The 23,002-nt window shown below is 38.5% G+C and overlaps 1 protein-coding gene and 1 long non-coding RNA gene across 2 annotated transcripts; both read right to left on the reverse strand.

Moving 5' to 3' along the window:
- Positions 1–9,156: 9,156 nt before the first annotated feature.
- LOC110651095 (amino acid transporter AVT6E) lies at positions 9,157–11,291 on the reverse strand. Its single transcript, XM_021806283.2, has one exon. It carries the CDS (start codon positions 11,098–11,100, stop codon positions 9,616–9,618), a length of 1,485 nt encoding a protein of 494 aa, XP_021661975.2. The 5' UTR covers positions 11,101–11,291; the 3' UTR covers positions 9,157–9,615.
- Positions 11,292–13,658: 2,367 nt separating this feature from the next.
- Positions 13,659–22,165, reverse strand: LOC131180999 (uncharacterized). The gene is made up of 3 exons (XR_009149636.1): positions 22,077–22,165; positions 14,247–14,305; positions 13,659–13,675 (listed from the first exon to the last, which is right to left on the reverse strand). It is a non-coding gene; the product is annotated as an uncharacterized LOC131180999 (long non-coding RNA).
- Positions 22,166–23,002: the final 837 nt, after the last annotated feature.

Consider the following 23,002-nt stretch of genomic DNA (forward strand, 5'->3'; position numbering starts at 1 on the left):
TATGGAATTAATAATTCAGCTCTGTGCCTCCAATTACATCTTACTGTCATATAATTTTTCATTATCGGGTTTCCCACAGCCTCAATGCACATACTCATCACAAAATAAGGGTCTACAGTTTGCCCCCCACTTTGGCGAAAGTTGAAATCAATGCGAAAGCATTGCTCAACTTTCGTCAAAGTGAAACTCAAATTTCTAATAACTATGAAACATTGGCTATAAGGATCAAGTATATCTTGCTCGGTCGATATACTCTATGTTATGAGACTAGCTACGGTCTCATAACAGTAATAACTGTGTCATGTGAAAAATGAGTGTATCTTGCTCTGTCGATACACTCTGCGTCATGAGACTAGCTACGATCTCATAACAGTGATAACTGTGTCATGTGAAAATTGAGTGCATCTTGCTCTGTCGATACACTCTGTGTCATGAGACTAACTATGGTCTCATGATAATGGCAACTGTGTGATTTGAAATGTTGTGGATTCGTATTTAGGACCGCAGTCCTAAACTACCTACGTATCCCCCTCATTATCCTGAGGAAGAATCAGACCCACTCGTAGTTCAACACTTGAAACTATGGTGATGTATGTTCTTCTACGCCTTACACACCTACAGGTGACATGTTGATGCGTGTTCTTCTACGCCTTACACAACTATGCTATATGCCCTAAACAATGTCTAAGGACTTACTAAAAAACATCTGTCATGAAATGTTGCAGGTTCGTATTTAGGACCGCAGTCCTAAACTACCTACGTATCCTCCTCGCTATCCTGAAGAAGAATCAGACCCCCTCGTAGTTCGACACTTGAAACTGTAGTGATGCATGTTATTCTACGCCTTACACACCTATAGGTGACATGTTGATGCATGTTCTTCTATACCTTACACAACTATATCGTGCGTCCTAAACAACGTCTAAGGACTTGCCAAAAAATATCTAATTCATGATTTAAAAAAATTGGGATGACTGGGTCTCAAAATTCTCTCTGATTTTTATGCTTCCTGTATGCTACTTCCTATCATGGGCATGCTGATTTTACTAGAGATTCTAAAAAAACTTAGTCCTCTGGGGGACCTCTTTTTGCAAAAACTTTCTTATAACCTCAAAATTTTTTAGAAGAATTGTTCACCAAAAAAGACTTCCTTAAGGTCACAATACAATTTCCCTCTGATTTTTCTTTTTCTTTTCTTCCCCCATGGTTTGTGCCTTGACTCATTTCTCTTCCATAAACTCTATTCTCTGTGCCCTAACTTTTGCCTGAAACATCCTTTTGGATTTTTATCTCAGCGGGCTTGCTTTAACTTTTGCCTAAGCGGCCCTTTCGGGTTTTCCACCTAGCGAGCTCCTTTTTTTTTTTTTTTTGAAATTAGACAATTACCAGGGCATTCATATCAAGCACCTATCTTGTCATGCTCAGAAGACATAGATTAAATCAAAACAATGCAGTTCAATTACTTAATCATTTGATGTATCCCTCAAGACACAAACATTCGCGATCATAATTAAATATAAACCCATTCCTAGTCAATGCAATAAAAACTTCTTTATTTATTCAGGTACACCATTACTCCCTCTTATATTTAGTTTTGCCAAATTTCTAACCTTCCAAAGTTAGAAATAAGCTTTATAACCTGCCGAATGGCCTTTTTAAGTTTTTCATCCAGATCTTCTCTCATCTCTCCTTTTGCCTAGACTGCCTTTTGCAGGTTTTCAATATAGCATTTTTTCTTTTCTTTTCTTTTCTTTTTTTTCTTTAACCCTTACTTTTGCCTAGATCGCCTTTTGTAGGTTTTTAGCTTAGCGAGCCTGTCTCACACAAAGTACCATTTTAGCCTGTCTAAATTGACTGGTTCTTAAAATTCATTCCCATCCAAGTATGATATTCTTACCGTAACAAGATCTTTTTGACTATGTATAGACCATCCTAGCTTGGGTTAAACTTTCCTCTTAAATCAAAAGGGACAGGCCGAGCTTGTTTCAAAACCATGTCTCCCTTTTTGATCTTTCTTGGCTTTACCTTCTTATTAAAGGCTCTAGTTATCTTCCTTTGATAAGCCTGCATATGATACAAGGCTCACATACTCTTTTCATCAATCAAAGCTAATTCTTCATATCTCTTCTAGGCCCACTCATTTTCTAGGATCTTAGCTTTTAGCATCACTCTTAAGGATCTGACCTCTTACTTAATGGATAGCATTGCTTTAGTCCCATACACTAAAGAGAATAGGGTTGCCCTCGTGGATGTCCTTGTACTACGATAGCCTTAAAGAACATACTCTTACTTAATGGATAGCATTGCTTTAGTCCCATACACTAAAGAGAATAGGGTTGCCCTCGTGGATGTCCTTGTACTACGATAGCCTTAAAGAACATAAAAGAGTTTTTCAGGTCAATCCTTATATGTTTCGAACATTTTTTTTTCCCAACTAGAACCTTTCCATTCATATGGGGACCACACATTCCTGCATGTACTTCTTTCATTATTTGCTCAGCCTATTTTTCTATCACACATAAGAGTTTATAGAATTGCCCCTCAGCCAAAAGTAAATTGAGTGGCTAATCTATGAATTGTAGCTCTATCTTTTTTGTAGGCTTATTGTGAGTATTCTCTCACTTCTAGAGACCTCCTTATGTCTTCATATCATTTTCCTTCTCCCTCTAGGTCCACATGTGCTACTATTAATCCTTCATAGCATGAAATTTTACTCCTCATTAGGATAACTAGCTAAGTCAACTTTTGATCATTCTTTTCCTGTGGGGACACTAGCTTGGCTTGGGAATCGGCCATCTAATTTTAAGCTCGAGGCATGTGCTTCTTGGTACTTTGTTAACAAGGTTATAAATTTATCTCTTTCTTCTTAGGTTAAATCTTCAGCTAACTTAATGTCTTTAGGATTATTTGGTGTACCCAAATTAATAGAGATCGATTTTGATGCATTAATAGAAACTGATTCTAAATGATTATGAATGCCATGCATATGCCTATTAGAATAAACATCAAATAAGTAAGCAAAAGGACTAATCATATTAGTAATTTTTGCCTCGAAATCTTCATCAAGTACATTAGAAATGGAAACATCTGTATCAATACTATAAGCATTACAAAAGACAAACTCAAACTTAGGAGTGTAACTTTAGGTGCTTAACTTTCCATGAAGTCGTTAGATCAATGATCCTGAATTTCTGCTTTAGCACTTTCACATGTAGTAACCCCTAATCATATGTCCAGGTAATTGCCCCTCTCTTTCAAGAACTTAGGAGGTTTTGACTCTTCTTCCTCTTCTGTTGGCTCATAGTCCAAACCATGATTCATGATCTACCCCATCATCTCAAGAAAAGTCACCAGACCATCTATACTTTCTCCTAGGTCTGTGCTAAGAAAAAACTTCATCCCTTTCTTCATAGTAGCCACTTTTAGATCCATTTGGTTTTTATAGATCCCAACAACTTGAAAATCAGACACTAGTGGAACTAAACCATCTAGTTGTAATGCAACTACCTCCTCATCAAAATTGGTCCAAACATCTAAAGGACCCTCATCATAGCTAGAATTATCACAGATGTCAACAACCATTATAGACTGAGGTTCATTGGGCTTTTGGATGGGTTGGATAGGTTCACTAGGCTTTTGGATGGGTTGGATAAGTTCATTGGGCTTTTGGATGGGTTGGATAAAGTTAATAATTCTGTTAGGGTTATTTGGGGTAATGGAGATCATGTAGAGACCTGGTGTAGGTGGAAATTTTGGCTAAGCATGGGGCTTTTGGGTTAATTTTCTGGGTCAATTATCCTTTTGGCATCAATTAGTTCTTAGATATCATGTTTAAGTTGAAAGCATCAGTCGGTGTCATGACTGTGGGCTTGGTAGGACCGGCAACATTGGTTGATATCACAGCTAGGTGGGAGTGGATTTGGTAGTGGTCTGGATGCTAAAAACTGTAGGAGGTCTTGAGCTTTGAGACGCTCCAAAACTTCAGATAAGGATTGGCTGAATTGGAAAAATCTTCTTGGGGTGTGAGACACAATTTGAACCTCAATAACTTTAATACCACTTAATTGGCCTACCTCGAGGCCTCTTTCTAAAGTTGACCACAATTTTCTCTTCTAGCTCAAACATCTTGGCGTTCAATATTTCATCAAGCACGGTCATAGTTTCTTTCATCTTAAGTAGTATAGGTGAAATCCTTACTAGTCTCTTCCCTTCCCTAACCCAAGTGACCTGATTGGAAGTCTCTTTGGTGTGCTTTGAGGCTATGTTTGCTCAAAAAAATAGGATTTAAGGGTTAACCTAAGCATGCTACGTACATGAATGTAATGCATGAATGGACCTTTTTTTTTTTGCCTTTACTTTTACAAAACCAAAGCCAAACCATACCAATAGAACCAAAACTGAACCAAAACCAGACCATATAAACTGAATTAAAATCGAACTAAAGGCTGAATCAAAACCGAAAAAAAAATCTCCAGAACTGAATCTTCGCCCCCTTATACCTTCAACTCTCACATGCAGGGTAAGAAAAAATTCTATCCTAAGCTATGGTACACTGGACACACCAACAGGGGGTGGTCCAGGACGATCCTTCCCTCACAAACAAAGGATTTATATCCTTAAAGTTTAACCATAAGTAAGCATCATCTTGCTTAACATGGGTTTTGAAATGGACTTGGGCCTATACACACATTGGGCCTATGCTAGGCCTAAGTTCATCTCAATTACCACTAGAACTTATGGTTTGAACAGTAAGGTTATAAATCTAGCACAACAAAAATCTATGGGGTACCTAGGGTTAAAATCTATGGCTCATAGGCTTCATCGGGTACGAAAAGGGTCACCCATGCGAAAGCTTATCCATTAAGCACAAAGGCCGGAGCTGTGGCTCTTTTATATACTCAAAGGTACAGGCATGGGGTGCTAGCATTCACCAATTCGTCATAGCTCGAGTAGAACCATGGTCTCCTTGGCTAATACTAACGGGGCTAAAAGGGTAAGGGTGATCCGTGTGATAGTGTAGTGCAATGCAAGAAGTTTAACAGAGGAACAATATTAGACTAATAGAAACATGTTGGAGTAACTATCCATTTAGTCCCCAGTGGAGTCGCCAAACTGTAGGAGGGGGGCGTGAGGCGAAATATCATTCATTAGAATTATATAAAATACACAAGGTAATGCCCATAAAAAATGGTGGAGTCACAATGGTCTCACTTAAGTACCACCTCCTTAGACAGCATTTCCTAGACATGCACTTCATACAATCCTAATAGAATCAAACCACTGGTAAGTACCATCTTCCCATAATACTACCACGGTACTAAGGATTTATACCACGAAGGCATAGATAGACAGGAGTTGCCACCCAGGTAATAATCGGGACATATTTAGTGTTTCTTTCGAGGGTCATGGATGGCAACTTACTCCTTGCAGAGTTTCCACAACCGTCATTACCATAGCCCAATGTCTAGGTTCGGGATAGTTGGTACGTAAGGGGAAGGTGTTAGGCACCTCTTACTCCTGGTCTAACCTCATTAATTCGAGTGTCAGTCCTCTACTAATGTTTCTAAAAGTCTTGTTTATCATTCCTTTATTAAACTTCATCCTAAAAAATGCAATTCTAATCCTACACACGCAAGTAATTCACAAAAGGGTTGTTGTGTACACATAAATTTCATGCACAAGTAATTCCTATCTATGGGGTTGTTAATTATTTAAATGATATTTACCAGATGACTAAAATTAATTTATTATTGAGAATTTAATTTACAAACAAATTCAATTGTAAATAACCTTACGTTTCTATTTAACCTAATTAATTAATTTTCACCAAGTTACCCTAAGGATAATTGAACTAAGTTAATTATGTACATGTGTAATTTATTATAATATCACATAAGGACCAAACAATCACAACCTAATAAAGATTTCTAACATGCAAATTTATTTTACAATTACCAAGTATTAAATTAAATTTATTTATATGCCAATGTTAGTTTAATTTACAAACAAGATTAATTTTAATTTACAAAGTATTTATTTAAATTAATTACATGCAAAAGTCAGTTAAATTAAAAACAAAGTTAATTTTAATTTACCAAATAAAAGTTCTATTATTACTACAATTTCATGCCAATGGTTATTCGAGAAGTTTAGAGCTACTTACCTGTTGGTAAATGCAGTTGTCATTGGGGCAAGCTACCCTTAAAAAAGGGTATTCTCTTCTAGTATGGCAATGATATCCCTGGCTTACTCCCGTTTAGCTCCATATAAGCTCCACGCAAATGCCCTCTTTGGTACTTACCTTAAAGCTACTTACCAATTTTGTTTGTAATAAAAAATAAAGAAACTAAAGAAAATAAAAGAAATAAAGAAAATATTAATAACAATTTACATTGGATTCTAACTCTAGTCTCCTAAAGGGTTAAGATTCCTAATTAGTTACAACTACCTAATAGTCTAAGTCTTCTAACATGATCCAAACACTTCATAACACTTCTTAAATTAAAAGAACACAGAAAAATAGATCAAATATCAATTAAAACCCAAGAAAATACAAGAACATGCATAAATATACAATTTCCAAATTCTGGCAGATTAACGGTAATAAGAAATCCAATTTTTTAAAAATAGTTATACATGCCTAAAAATCATAAAAAAAAATTAAATAAGACAGCCTACATATCATACAAGATCATAAAATTTATAAATCAAACAAAACCCTAGCCGAATGGTCTACATAAATCGTAACTTTTCTAAGTGACAGAATCGTACTACTTTTTTGTAAAATTCATAACTCATTAATCACAACAGATATGAATGCAAAACCAATTGGAAAAGATTTATAAGATTCTGAAGTTAATTTTAGACACTAGATTTACACAAAAATATTAAGGAACAAGGGAGATATGGGCTCCACAAGTCGGATATCCTGCAAATCAGATTTTACAGGAACTCTAACTTCAAACAGCCATAACTTACAAAATATTAAAGCTTTTTTAGTGATTCTTGAGCCTAAAATTAATAGAATTTCGTGTAGAATATGAATATAATTTTTACAAATTTTTTACAGATTCAGAAAATAAAGAAAAATAATAAAAATACGAGAGATAGAAACTAAACATGTGCAGAGTTGTGTATCCCCTCAAATTAAATATGATTACATGATCTATATGAACATATTAAATAAATTGAAGACAAAGAGCATAGAATTAAAATATTGTGTGGCATAGATCTTGAAAAGAAAACAATAAAAACTGACATTCCATAAATCTTGTATGAAAATCTTCTTGAATAAAAGAAAAAATAAGGAAGAACTCAAAGAGTCTTTAATATCTCTAAATTTCCTATAGCTCTGAATTTTCTCTTCCTCTTTCCTCCCATCCCCCTTCCTTTTTTCTTTTCTTCTTTTCTCCTTTTTTTTTCTTTTTCTTCTCCTCTTTTTTCTTTTTTTTTTTTAATTTTTTATCAGTGGGGTATTTATAGGATTTTGGGAGAGATGTGTGATAGGGTTTGGAGTCCTAAACAGCTAGGATTGCAAAATTTGGGTGAGACTGAGATATGGATGAGGTGTTTCAACCAATAGGAAAAGAGGGGAAGGAAAAGGCACCAATAGAAAGTAAGGAAGAGGTGTGGTAGGGTTTGAAGTCCTAGTGTGATAAGGTTCAGATAACTTAAATAACTGGGATCGAGGAATTTGGGTGAGACTGGGATATGGGTGAAGTGTTCCAACCAATAGGAAAAAGAGATAGAGAAAAAGATATTTTCTTATTTTAATTTTCAAAAAAATAAATTAAATAGGTCTTATTTAAAATTCCTAACTAGGCTTTTTTAGGCCCATGGGGCCCAATTAAACTTAATTAGGTACATTTAAAAATTACCCATATTAAATTTAAACAAAACAAAATTTTATTTAAATTTAATTAAATTCGCTTCCAAAAAAAAACATATTATTATTATTTTTTTCAAGATCATGCCATGGAATTAATAATTTAGCTCCGTGCCTCCAATTACATCTTACAGTCATATAATTTTTCATCATCGGGTTTCCCACAATCTCAATGCACATACTCATCACAAAATAAGGGTCTACAGTTACTTATCTCGCATAGACTGCTCGCATCTGTATAGAACTTTTCACAACCTTCTCTCTACATCACAATAACACACAGATCAGTGTTTGAAGTGACTCCTTGATGGTGCCATTGAATTGATGGTGAATAGAATGTTCTGCTATTCGGCAAATGTTCACCCCTGGATAATAGTATCCTAGGTTGCTGAAGAGAGCACCTCCTTTGCTTGGATTTGGCAGTAGGTCTCCTTCCTGGTGATTTTTCTATTACTAATGTGAAACTGGAATCTGATGGGAAAGGCCTTCAATAATACACCTTGTCAAGGCCCTGCTCTTGTTATATATTTTGTTTCGGGAGATCGTGAAAAAGATCCAATTGTACAATTTCTGTATTTTCTTTCAGAAACTTGGCATCTTCTTTTGCATGGGTCACCTTTTTGCTTTGTAGCGTCTCATCTCAATCCGACCGAGGAATTGTTGGTTCGTATGTGAGCACTCTCTCGCTTAAAACAAATAGGTGTTGGATCATGTGGGGTCTACTTCTTTGATTCTATAAGGGGTATGTCACCCAGCCTCACTAATGTAATGTGAAGATAGCTTATTGGTGTATTCTAAGACCAACTAAAATTTACAACGCTGCATTTTATCAGTCTTTATGCAGGTGTTGTATGGTTTGAGTCTAGGAGTTTTTGGGGTAGCAGTTGGTGTTATATACTTTGTAGTTAATTATAATGCTTTGTTTATCTATTGCTAAATAATCTGATTTTATTTTACATTTAGACTAACTTATCCTTGTTGGAAAGTTATTATTAACACAATTATTATTTTCTTTTTCAATCAGAAACGAGGCCAAACTAGTGAGTAGAAAACTCATTAAGACTCGATCCCAATCAAATCTCAATTACCAACTATTCATGGTTAATGTTTTAGGTACAGGGCTACTGTTCAGAAAAATTATAATATATTCCTTTATATATTAGAACAGCAAACTGCAATTGATAGTAAAAACGGCAAGTTTGGCATTGAAAACAATGATAATAAAGGATAGGAATACAGCCTAATAATCTGGGGAAGAAAAAAGAAAAACCTTAATCAAGAATGCCACATTGCTACATAAATTCCAGTAAAAAATTCACATTAGCAGCATTATTGCTGTTGAAGTATACAGTTTAAATGACATTCGAAGGCAAAAGAAAACAAAACCTACTGCAACTGAAGTGCATTTTTTCGATCAACTTACGTGTGGTTGGTGCCCTAAAACTATATAAGTAGTTTTACCTAAACATTCTTCAAATGGCCTGTCACAGTTGCTCTGAAAAGTCGCTGTATCTCAAACATCAGGACACCCCTCAGATCTTTATAAGCCTCTGTGAGAACCTCCTAACATCAGTGCAATCTGAAACAACATTTTGCCACAGGTCCATCAATTTCCCAATTAGATTTGGTTGTTTGAAATGAGTAGGCACCAGAGAAAGCATCACTCGACTATGACGAAAATTGGCAATGTTTTTTCCATAAAAACTACCACCAAACCAGTAAGAAGAATATCATTTGGATTGACTTTTGAAGCTATAAATATTTCCAATTACACCAACAACGCCAACTACTATTGCCATGATTAGCATAAACCATGACAAGAACTTCTCTCCATGGCTCAAACCCTCACCTCGATGACTTAATCTCAATGCAACAAGAGATGGAAAAATGAAACCTAATGACACTGCTGTAGTTGCCCCTGTGAATTTGAAAGCTGTCCAAATGTTTGGCACCATGGTAGAGCAAAAATAAATCAGTCCCAATAGCACTGCTGTTAAGGCTAAAGATCTCTTCCTACTCTCCGAAAGTGGAGCAGATCCCTCAAACACCATGGCATCCACTGTTTGCCTTAAAGAGAAATGAACAACAGGAAAAACAAGAATCAAATGAAGAATATACCCAACCCTGACAATATAATCCAAGGCGGCGCTAAAAGGAATCCCAAGATCTGAGTCAAAATTGGTCAGTACATCAGCTTCAGTATCCTTCCCAAAGAGTAGATAACCTGATATGGCAGTCAAAGCATAAACGGTAATGCAAAGAATAGTTGTAATTCTCCCCACTCGGTTCATCTTCTGGGGTGACCGCCCTTCAAGTTCATTATATATAGGCTGAACGTTAAAGTGGCAAACATAAGCATTTGTCATGATGGGAATCACCACAAGCAAATCCAAAATGGCCTTCTTTGAACCAAAATCGGGGGTCATCCTTGGAGCCTCAATTTTTCCTTCAACAAGTTTAATAAAAGCAACAATAAAACATACCACAACAAAGACAACAGCCAAAGCCACAGAAGCAGCTGAAGTTAAGCTAAGTGAATCAATCTTATCCAGAGCACAAAGGGGTGCAAGAAAAACAACCACCACAACCAAAATCACCAACTTCCTATGATCCCACACCCCATGCCCTAACCATTGATCAAAAACCCCCATATGATGGAGAGATCCTGACATAACATCACCTACAATTATCAAATACACAACCATAAAACCTGCATTGTTCAAAATTATACAAATCTCAGACAAAACCTTGCCGGTTTTTCCTAAAGCACATTGGACAACTTCACCATAGGAAGAAGCCTTACAAAGTACCGAAAACCTAACTAATAATTCAACGCTGATTTCAGACAGAATACCCATCAGAATTATCAACAGAAACCCTAAAACCAATCCAAGAACCTTAATTGTAGCTGGTAAGGCCATAATCCCGGCCCCAATAATAGTTGTGGTGAGATTAAAAACCGCACCATAAATCCCAGACTCGCTGTTGGATTTGGAAAGAACAAGTGGATAATTATCAATATCAAAATCATCATCATCATCATCACCACCTAAAATTCCAGCATTCTCGATCCTGGGATCTCCAAAGTTCTCCTCATCATTAAGAGGAAGCAATTTGACGTGGGTTTTTCGAGGGTGTATTGGGATCTCAGGATCATGATTCAATTGTAATTCTACAAACGAATTCTTGGGAATAGCTGTGTAATTGCTATCCATTAAATATACAAAAAAAGAATGAATCTAATTGATATAGAACCTTTGCAGATCTTGAAATGCAGAAAAAGGGAAAAGAAAATGGAAGCAAAAGCTTACAGAGAGATTAAGAGAGGCTCCAAGATGAGTCAACCTTGGTTTTCTCCTTGACACAGAGGGAATGCGGGGCTTAGCAGACGAAAGAATTGGAGCTCGGAGAAGAATAGGTCTCTTCATTGGTGGAAATTGTTTTTTGATTTTTCTTTTCTTTCGGCTAAAATTCATGCCACGTCATATGGGCCCATATAATGATGACTTGGCTTAGATTTTTATGTGCTGATCTTAATCTCACCACTCAGCTCCGACGTCGTAAAGAAAGAGGTTATGACCTCAGCAAAATCCATAGCTTCCTTCTTTCCAACTAATGGGATACAATGTAATTATGTATCTTAAAATTTATTGAATAGTAAATTTGTTTTGATTATAATGATTAATTGTAATTTTATTTAATTATTAAAATTGAAATTTAAAATATAAAAATATTATTATTATTTTTTTAACTCATAATACAAAAGATTAAAAATTTAAACATTAAATAAATTATAGTATAATTTTTTTTATTATAAAAATAAATAATTTTAAAATAAATATGTTAAAAATTCAAACTCAAGACTCCATATTCTCTGCCCCTTAATAAAAAAAAAATTAAAAATTTTATATGAATTTTAAATTTTAACTGCTTTTCTAACAATTAATTAATGAAAAGTGGACGTAAAGATTAAATAATTTACTAAATTAAATATTATGCATAAACTAATTTAATTTTTAAAAAAGTAAAAATTTATTAATAAATATAGTATAATCTCAAGGGATAAATAATAATTATCACCATATCTTTTCACTTTTAATTTTTGAATTTCTAAATGTTGTTTTGTGATATTTTACAAACACAAATTTTGGTAAATTTTTCCGCAAGTTAATAATTTTGAATTATAATTGTAAACTTAAATATTGAAATAACTAATTATTCTTTTTTATCATTTAATCATTAATTAATAATTCATTATTTAATCTTTAATTAAAAGTTATTAAAAAGTATACAAATAAATTTTAATATGATAAGTGAAAATTGATAATATTTCACAGCATTTTTATCATAGATATCTCCTAATCTCGTTGAATTAAGTCTAATTCTACTCATACCGATAGACCTATTACAGAGTAAAACGATTCCAACATAATTTTTTTCATGCACAATGATTAAAAACTCAACATTACTTAAAAAAATATATTTTTTTAACTACTCATATCAACTCCATTAATAATTTTATAATATCAATAGAGTGGGAGAAAGCTATTGAAAAGGAAAATTCACCAGTTGCAACTTGCTAGGTATGGTCGAACATGGAAAATTCACCACTCGTATTCACATTTGATACACAGAGAAGCCCAGGCATGAGATAAATTTGTAAATGGGTGCCGTCATCATTAAAAATATTCTGAGTATTTTTGTTAAATAATAATAAAATAAAAAATTCATAAATAGCTTCATAATTAAAATTAAATATTTTATTTGCTATTAATTGTCTTTTTAAATGATTTATCAAATAAATAGATTTGATTGTTTTTTAGATGTATATCAGTTATTAGCTGTATTCAATAATTGAATTTAATACCTATAAATTTAGACATGGACATGATTTTGAATCAAAATCAATTTTTAAAAAATTAGATTAAAACTTGCCAAAATCATATTTGATCGGAATGATTTTGAATTAGACTAAATTATTTCTTATTGTTTCAATTCAATTTGGAAAAAAAAATCAGTTATCACTTAAAAAAATAAAATAAAATCTTTTGACCATCAAATTTAATTAAATTAGATCAGATGGAATGCATTATAATCAAATTAAAACTGAAATTGAGAGAAACTATTTAATCCAATTTTATATTCTCAATTAGACTTTTATCCCTGCCTTGCTCAGTAAAATCATATTATTTAATTAAATGAAAATTTAGTTATATAGTATTTCTTATATCTATATTTAATTTATTTAAATTGTTTAAAGAAATGTTTGTAAAAGAACCCATAAAAATTATATATATATATATATATATATATATTGTCACGACCCAACCTATGGGCCGGACCGGCACTAGGACCTGGGCCAGCCTAAAGCCCCCGAGGCCCGTAGTAAGCCTTAACTATTCATTAACCCATCTCTAAGGCCCATTTGGGCCCAATTTCAAGAAAACAAACGGACAGAGTCCGGCCATAAAATGGACTTACCAACGGGGAGTTTTCGACTCACCCGACCTGTAAACATAATAAACAATCCATTGGGGAGCTCAGCTCACCCTCCACATACTCATCAACATAATAATAAATGGGAGCTCAGCTCCCTCATCCAATCCATCAAAATAGACTTAAAACATTAAGTTTACAGGTCCAACATGATAATAATATTACAGACCAAATTCAAATAATTACTGCTAACACATGCGGAAATTCTAGGAGTAATTAAAATTACACAAATATCGATAAACCACCTGCGAAGTATAAAAGCAGGTTAACCCAGAATAAATATCCTCCTGTGGCCTGTAAAAATTTTTGAACAGGAGTGAGCGTTCGACTCAGAGAGTAAAATATCAATTTTAACCATAATCTCTATAACTATCTATAACTAATGCACCCTGTAGAGTGAAATGCAACATCAACATCATATTCACATCATAGCATCAAAAAGGTAATTTGGAGCACTCACGCACCCTGTAGCATCAATCATAATATATTGGGAGCTGATCCCCTATACAGCTCTCTTAAATCCAACCTGGTGCCAGCGAAGAACTCAAGCCGGACTTTCGCTTAATAAACCAAATCGAGGGTCCCGTGAAGAACTCAGCGTGACTACCCCTCGAAGGAACGGGTCCCGTGAAGAACTCAAGCGTGACTACCCGTCCTATCCTTAGTCCTCACCACATCACACGCACGCCAACGCACGCTGCGCTCCAAATTACCACAACAACACTCATGGCACATTAACGATTATGAATACAACATAATTCGTGCCTAGAGTTTAACTACATAAATATATGCATATAAGTGATGCATGGGCATGCTGAACATATAATAATATCGAAATTACAATTAAAATTAATATTTTACTCACAAACTTGACGACAAATTACTGTGGCGGCTGGGCGAAGGAAGAAGGCTGTCCCGGCTCACCTGACAATCATATTACAATTATTTAATACAATCTGACTCAATACAAACAAAGAAAAGACCAATTACGTCGTATGTCGTGCGAAAATCCGAGTCTCCCTATACCTAGGACCTACCCAACCTGCAAAAGGGCTAAAAACGCACTTCTATACTCACAATCCATACATCAACAGTTCAATCATATCACACAGCCCCTCCTGGGCCCATCAAATCAGTCATTCATTACAATACGCAAAATTTCAATTTTGTCCTTATTATAGATCATTTTTGCAAAAATTGCTCAAACTAGCTCTAAAAATTATAAAACTTTGCCCCGCGGTCCTTAGCAATATTACTAAGCTATTGCAAAAAGAATCGAAATTTTCTAAGCTACCACGAATATTTTATGGATTTTTAATCCTATTTAAGCACTAGAAAATTACGTAAAAACAAGGTTGGGTTTACCTTTGCGATTCCGACTTGGGAACGCTCGGACGTCGACAATGGGGCTAGCCAAAACCTCGGCCCAGTCGGAGACTTTTCCGTGCAGTGCATGCGGCGAAATTTGCGCACTCGATCAATCGCCGAATTTCGCGAATCGAGAATACCTACACGAAGCCCATAACACGGGGTTAGTACATAAATTTTTCAGAATTTTCTAAGCTCATTTAATGCTCGAAAATACCTGCGAAGTTAGTGGGACCCACCGAAAAAGCGGTGTCTGAAAAATTCGAAATTTATATCGTTGCGAAGCTCTCGGCGAATGGAGCGTGCTGGTGGCCTCGGTTTTCTCGTGGGATTCACGATTTTCGAGAAATCTAGCCCGAAAGTCGAAATGGGCTAAAATCTTCCCGAGCTAAAATCGGACAATCCGCTCGATGGATTTCGACGTTCTTGGTGTCTATGGAAAGCTCTCGCCGAGTAGATGATTTTAGACACAAGACCCGGTCCAATTGGTGGCCGGATCGGCCGGATTTGGCCGGGGAAGTCGAAGCGGCGCGGCGCGCGCAGGGGGCGTTTCAAGCGCGATTTTCCGGCCGTTCGGGCGGCGGCCATTGGCTGGTACGGCGCGCTGGCTGGCGGCGAAGTGAGAGGAGAGAGAAACGAGAGAGAAAAGAGAGAGAGGGACGACGCGCGCGGGAGAAGAAAAAGGAAGAAGGAAAAGGGCCGGTCCGATTCGACCGGTCCGATTCGGTCTGGTTCGATTCAGCCGGTTTGATTCGAAATATAAAATTTTGAATTTTTACTCTGCTTCGGGACCGAAAACGAGGTCCAAAAATTCCGAAAAAAATTCCATAAAACTAAGAAAAATACGTAGACTCCAAATATATTTTTAGTTTTGCCACGTGGTCTTTAAATTAATTTTTAAAAATCATCAATGTTTATATTTTCGGAAAATCGAACCCGATTTTTAAAATCCGAAAAATCTCAAAAAAATTCCTAAAATTCAAATAAAATTAAAATACCAAAAATACTCATAAATAATAAAATTTTGGGGTGTTACATTCTTCCCCCCTTACAGAAAATTCGTCCTCGAATTTTTACACAAGGCAGAATAAAGCACATGATTATACATTGAACAAATAAGGGTACTTGCTACGCATGTCCCGTTCTAACTCCCAGGTGCACTCTTCCACTGACTGACTCCTCCACAAAACCTTAACAATAGGGATCTGTTTAGATCTCCTCACTTGGTAGTCCACTATGGCTACAGTGCTCCTCAAATGTCAAGTTCTCTTTTAGCTCTATCACATCAGACATGAGAAGGATCGGGAATGTATTTCCTGAGCATGGAGATGTGAAACACGGGATGAACGTGAGAGAGGTTGGGTGGTAGCTCCAACAGGTAGGCAACTGCTCCAACTCTATCCGTAACCTCAAAAGGTCCAATATACCGAGGTGCCAACTTGCCCTTCTTTCCGAATCTCATGACTCCCTTCATTGGAGATTCATTCAGGAAAACATAGTCGCCCACTGCAAACTCCACAGCCCTCCGTGCAGTGCATAACTCTTACATCTCTTGAAAGCCGCCTCGATCGTTCCCTGATTAAAGGAACTACCTCTGCAGTGTACTGCACTAGGTCTACATCATGCACCCTTGCTTCCCCCATTTCTGTCCAACACAGAGGAGACCTACACTTTCTTCCATATAGTGCCTCATAGGGTACCATCCCTATGCTGGAGTGATAACTGTTGTTGTAGGCAAACTCCACCAAAGCTAACTGCTCATCCCATTGACCTCCAAAATCCAAGACACTCATGCGAAGCATGTCTTCCAGTGTTTGGATTGTCCTTTCAATTTGTCCGTCTGTCGAGGGTGGAAAGTCATCTGAAGTTCAATTGTGTGCCAAGTGCCTCTGCAACTTTCTCCAAAATCGAGAAGAGAAGCGGGCCCTCATCGGATATTATGGGCGGAACTCCATGCAATCGACTATTTCTCGAATGTAGAGCGGGCATACGTGCCACGCAGTATGTAGTCTTTACAGCAAGAAGTGAGCTGATTTGGTCAAGCGGTCTACAATTACCCATATCGAATCATATCCTCGCGTGGTACGAGGCAACCTTGATCCACAAAATCCATAGTGATCATTTCCCACTTCCATTCGGGATAGGGAGCTCTTGCGACTTCCCCGACGGTCTCAGTGTTCAAACTTCACCTTCTGACAAGTCAAGCACTTGGACACAAAGTCTGCTATGTCTCTCTTCATGCCATTCCACCAATAACTATCTTTCACATCATGGTACATCTTGGTGGAACCTGGGTGGACACTGTAAAGTGTATAGTGTGCCTCTTGCATGATTTCTTTTCTGAGATTGTCCACATCGGGCACACATATCCTAGAACCTTGCACTAGGGCGCCATCATTGGCAAATCCAAACTCACCACCTTCGCCTTCTTTGTACACTTTCTATGATCTTCATCAATTGTTGGTCTCGTCTTTGGGAAACTCTAACTCTGTCCCTCAAGTCCGCCTCACCGAAAAGTGAGCCAACAATACCCCTCATCCGACAGATCTAGGATTAAACCTTGATCCATCAACTCATGTACCTCCCGAATCAACGGTCTCTTCTCTCTTGAAATGCGCCAAGCGCTGGAAGATTTTCGCTCAAGGCATCTGCTACAACATTGGCCTTCCCGGTGGTACCGGATGGTGCAATCATAGTCTTCGTAAGCTCCATCCATCTCCTCTGTCTCAAGTTTAAGTCCCTCGTTGGAAGATGTACTTTAAACTATTGTGGTCGGTGTATATCTCGCACACTTCGCCATACAGTAGTGTCTCCAGTTTTCAGCAAAGATTACACATTTCCAAATCATGGGTGGGGTAGTTCTCATGCCTCTTGGTGCCTTGAAGCATAAGCCACTACCTTTCCATTCTGCATCAAAACACACCCTAGGCCAACTCGAGGCGTCACAATACACGGTGTATCCTTCACCACTCACGGGTAGTGTCAACACGAGCGGTGGTTAGACACTCCTTGAGCTCGGAAACTCACCTCACGGTCATCTGTCCAAATGAATGGAACATTCTTCTGGTCAACTTAGTTAAGGGAGCCACTATCACGGAGAAATCTTGTACAAAACGTCTATAGTAGCTAAACCCGAAAACTTCGCACCTCGGTGTTGTAGGCCTAAGCCAATCGATTCTGACTTCAATTTTCTTGGGATCCACTTGAATACCGTCACTTGAAACCACGTGTCCCAAGAATGAGATGCTTTCTAGCCAAAATTCACATTTTGAAAATTTGGCATATACCGGTGCTCCTCAACGTCTGCAACACCATCCTCAAGTGCCACACGTGTTCTTCCTCGGTCGAGAGTATACGAGAATGTCATCTATGAATACGATGACAAAGCGGTCCAAAAATGGCTTGAACACCTGTTCATCAAGTCCATGAAGGTCTTGGTGCATTAGTGAGTCCAAAAGACATCACCAAGAACTCATAATGACCATATCTTGTCACGAAAGCCGTTTTGGACACGTCCTCATTCCCGATTCTCAATCGATGGTAGCGATCGCAGTCTATCTTGGAAAAGAATCTAACTCCTTGAGTGATCAAACAAATCATCGATCCGAGGAAGTGGATACTTGTTCTTCACGGTGACCTTGTTCACCGTAGTCGATACACAACCTCAATGACCCATCCTTCTTTCTCACAAATAAAACAGAGCGCCCCAAGGTGAAGTGCTCGGACGTATAAAACCCTTGTCCAAAAGCTCCTGTAGTTGCTCCTTCACTCTTTCAATTCTGGTGCCATCTGTAAGGTGGCATCGATATGGGGTTTGTACGGCACAACATCAATGCAAAACCCTATTTCCCTTCGGTGGCAACCCCAGAGCTCCTCGGGAAGACATCCATGAATTCTCGACAACAGAACGTTTTCCATCGACACCTTCTACGGATGTATCTTTCACCAATGCCAAATACCCTTGGCATCCACGCCTCAACATTTTTCTAGCACTAATTGCGACACCAAATTATATGGAGCCACGCTCTGTCACCATCAAAGCTAAATTCTTCCACACGGTATGTGGAAATACACCTTTTGTTCCTGCGGTCTAAGGTGGCATAATGAGTTGCCAACCAATCCATCCCGTGATTACATCGAAATCCATTCTTGGTAGAGGAACCAAGTCTGCGGGAGGATCTTTCCATCCACTACCACCGGGCTACCGGAAAAACCATATCTACATCTATGTTGTCACTAAGTGGGGTAGCTACGACAAAGGGCACTCTAAAGTTGTAGGGTTTCTACCCAACCTCATGGCAAACACAGGGAGACAAATGAGTGCGTAGCACCGGATCTATCAAAACACGAGCCTCATAAGAACTGGAAGAATACCGCCTGGCGCATTTGAAGCTTGAGCATCTGGTGGGTCGGGGTGAAAACCCGAGCTTGACCCCTACCCGAGTGGCGTAACCACGATCGACTTCTACCTCTGACCGCCTCCAAATCCACGTCCCCCTTGTCCTCGGCCTGTTGTGCACTGCCATGTTGGAGCGCCGGATACAAGCCGAGGAACATTCGCAAGAACCTGTGACCCCATCGTAGGCTCATTGAACATGGGGCATTCTCTAGCAAAGTGACCGGTTGGCCACACACAAGCATACTCGATCCCATCAAACAAGGTCTGAATGTCCTCTTCCACACTGTGCACAAGGTGCCTAGGAGGATCTGAGCGGACCAGGCTGCTGTACCGTGACGGATCCGTACCACAGTGCAGATCCTCGTGGTTTGTGTCTAAAACCACTTTTCTTGTTCCTTCTCTTTCCTCTGTAATTACTCGCCACCACTATCCGAGTACCCATGGAAGGGACACACGAGGAACCCTCGCTCTATTTTTCTTTGCTCTTCCATTTGTCATCTACAAAGATAATCGATCTCAATCTGTCTAGCTCGGTCAACCACCACATCAAAAGACTGATCAGACATCATGGCAAGGTTTGAATATCTCCTGTCAATACCCTTTATGAATCTTTTCACCTTTATAGTCTCTGAGAATCTCTGTAGGGCATATCTGCTCAATTCGAGAAATTCAGAGCATATTCATCTACTGGACACGCCATTCTGTCTTAAGGCCTCAAAGGCCCACTGCTTCTGATCTCTGAAACTTTCTGGCACAAACCGGTTGATAAAAAGTTCCACAAACTGAGCCCATGTCAAACCCTCCATCCGGGGTAACACGTAGTCATTCATCCATTGCCTAGGCATGGGCCCCATGACGTGCTGCATACACTCTATCAATCTTCTATCAGTCAACTGTAATTCTGTTCCTGCCTGTCTGCAGGAATCCAAAAACCGATATGCATCGTCTGACACATCATAGGTACCAGGCACCAACTTCTTGAAATTTATGATCTGTTTGTAAGATTCCTCTCTTGGTGCGGTGCTTTGTGGAGGGTGGACCATATCTCGCGCCATCATGTCGATGGTTCTCTGCACTAGAGTAGCTGCCATGGGGTCCATAGGACCCTGTGCCATGAAAGACTGTTCCTGAACTGTGGGTAGCTGCTCTTCTACTTGAGCAGCTCTAGGCCTCCTACCCCGCCTCCTCGGGGCAGGCGCCTCATCCTGTGCTGACACCTCGTCAGGCACATCCGCTCGTGCAATGGCGGCTCTCACCTTCTACGCATTTTCCTGAAATTCAGCAGCATTAGCCCACAAAATTCAAAACTGCACATTACACAGCTCTATAGACTCATATTTATACATAACATATGGAGCAGAAACTAGAAGCAAAGATGACAATGCAAGACGAATGTGGACCCTATATTTCCGCATGTGACTCTAGTAGACTCCTCCCAACACTTTAGACAACATTCCCTAAGAACTGAGCCTAAGCTCGATACCACATTTGTCACGACCCAACCTATGGGCGGACCAAGACTAGGACACAGGCGACCTAAAGCCCCGAGGCCCGTAGTAAGCCTTAACTATTCATTAACCCATCTCTAAGGCCCATTTGGGCCCAATTTCAAGAAAACAAGCGGCCATAAAATGGACTTACCAACGGGAGTTTTCGACTCACCCGACTGTAAACATAATAAACAATCCATTGGGAGCTCGGCTCACCCTCCACATACTCATCAACATAATAATAAATGGGAGCTCACTCCTCATCCAATCCATCAAAATAGACTTAAAACATTAAGTTTACAGTCCAACATGATAATAATATTACGGACCAAATTCAAATAATAAATTCTAGGAGTAATTAAAATTACACAAATATCGATAAACCACTGCGAAGTATAAAAGGTGTTAACCCAAAATAAATATCCTCCGGGCTGTAAAAATTTTTGAACAGAGTGCGCTCGACCTAGAGAGTAAAATATCAATTTTAACCATAATCTCTATAACTATCTATAACTAATGCAAGAGTGAAATGCAACATCAACATCATATTCACATCATAGCATCAAAAGGTAATTTGGAGCACTCACGCACCGTATCATCAATCATAATATATCTCTCTTAAATCCAAAAGAACTCGACTTCGCTTAATAAACCAAATCGAGGGTCCGAGAAAGAAAAGCCCGTGACTACCCCTCGAAGGAATGGGAAGAACTCAAGCCGTGACTACCCCGCCCTATCCATAGTCCACACCACATCACACGCGCCACGCACGCACGCGCTCCAAATTACCACAACAACACTCATGGCACATTAAGCTTATGAATGCAACATAATAGAGTTTAACTACATAAATATATGCATATAAGTGATGCATGGGCATGCTGAACATATAATAATATCGAAATTACAATTAAAATTAATATTTTACTCACAAACTTGACGACAAATTACTGTGGCGGCTGGGAGAAGGAAGAAGGCTGTCCCGGCTCACCTGACAATCATATTACAATTATTTAATACAATCTGACTCAATACAAACAAAGAAAAGACCAATTACGTCCTAAGTCGTGTTTAAAATCCGCAGAGTCTCCCCTATACCTAGGACCTACCCAACCTGCAAAAGGGCTAAAAACGCACTTCTATACTCACAATCCATACATCAATAGTTCAATCATATCACACAGCCCCTCTTGGGCCCATCAAATCAGTCATTCATCACAATACGCAAAATTTCAATTTTGTCCTTATTATAGATCATTTTTGCAAAAATTGCTCAAACAAGCTCTAAAAATTATAAAACTTTGCTCCGCGGTCCTTAGCAATATTACTAAGCTATTGCAAAAAGAATCGAAATTTTCTAAGCTACCACGAATATTTTATGGATTTTTAATCCTATTTAAGCACTAGAAAATTACGTAAAAACAAGGTTCGGGTTTACCTTTGCCGATTCCGACTTCGGGAACGTGCTCGGGACGTTTGACAATGGGGGCCTAGCCAAAACCTCGGCCCAATTCGGAGACTTTTCCAGAATGCATCCGGCCCGAAATTTGCGAACTCGATCAATCGCCGAATTTCCGCGAATCGAGAATACCTACACGAAGCCCATAACACGGGGGTTAGTACATAAATTTTTCAGAATTTTCTAAGCTCATTTAATGCTCGAAAATACACTGCGAAGTTCCGTGGGACCCATCGAAAAACGGTGTCGGAAAAATTCGAAATTTATGTCGTTGCGAAGCTCTCGACGAGTGGAGCGTCTTTGGTGGCCTCGGTTTCTCGTGGGATTCACGGTTTTCGAGAAATCTAGCCCGAAAGTCGAAATGGGCTAAAATCTTCCCGAGCTAAAATCGGACAATCCGCTCGATGGATTTCGGCGTTCTTGGTGTCTATGGAAAGCTCTCGCCGAGTAGATGATTTTGGACACAAGACCCGGTCCAATTGGTGGCCGGATCGGCCGGATTTGGCCGGGGAAGTCGAAGCGGCGCGGCGCGCGCAGGGGGCGTTTCAAGCGCGATTTTCCGGCCGTTCGGGCGGCGGAGAGGAGAGAGAAACGAGAGAGAAAAGAGAGAGGGACGACGCGCGCGGGAGAAGAAAAAGGAAGAAGGAAAAGGGCCGGTCCGATTCGATCGGTCCGATCCGGTCCGGTTCGATTCGGCCGGTTCGATTCGAAATACAAAATTTTGAATTTTTACTCTGCCTCGGGACCGAAAACGAGGTCCAAAAATTCCGAAAAAATTCCATAAAACTCAGAAAAATACGTAAACTCCAAATATATTTTTAGTTTTGCCACGTGGTCTTTAAATTAATTTTTAAAAATCATCAAAGTTTATATTTTCGGAAAATCGAACCCGATTTTTAAAATCC

This window comes from Hevea brasiliensis, chromosome 6 (assembly GCF_030052815.1).
Source record: "Hevea brasiliensis isolate MT/VB/25A 57/8 chromosome 6, ASM3005281v1, whole genome shotgun sequence".
Classification (NCBI taxonomy): Eukaryota; Viridiplantae; Streptophyta; class Magnoliopsida; order Malpighiales; family Euphorbiaceae; genus Hevea; species Hevea brasiliensis.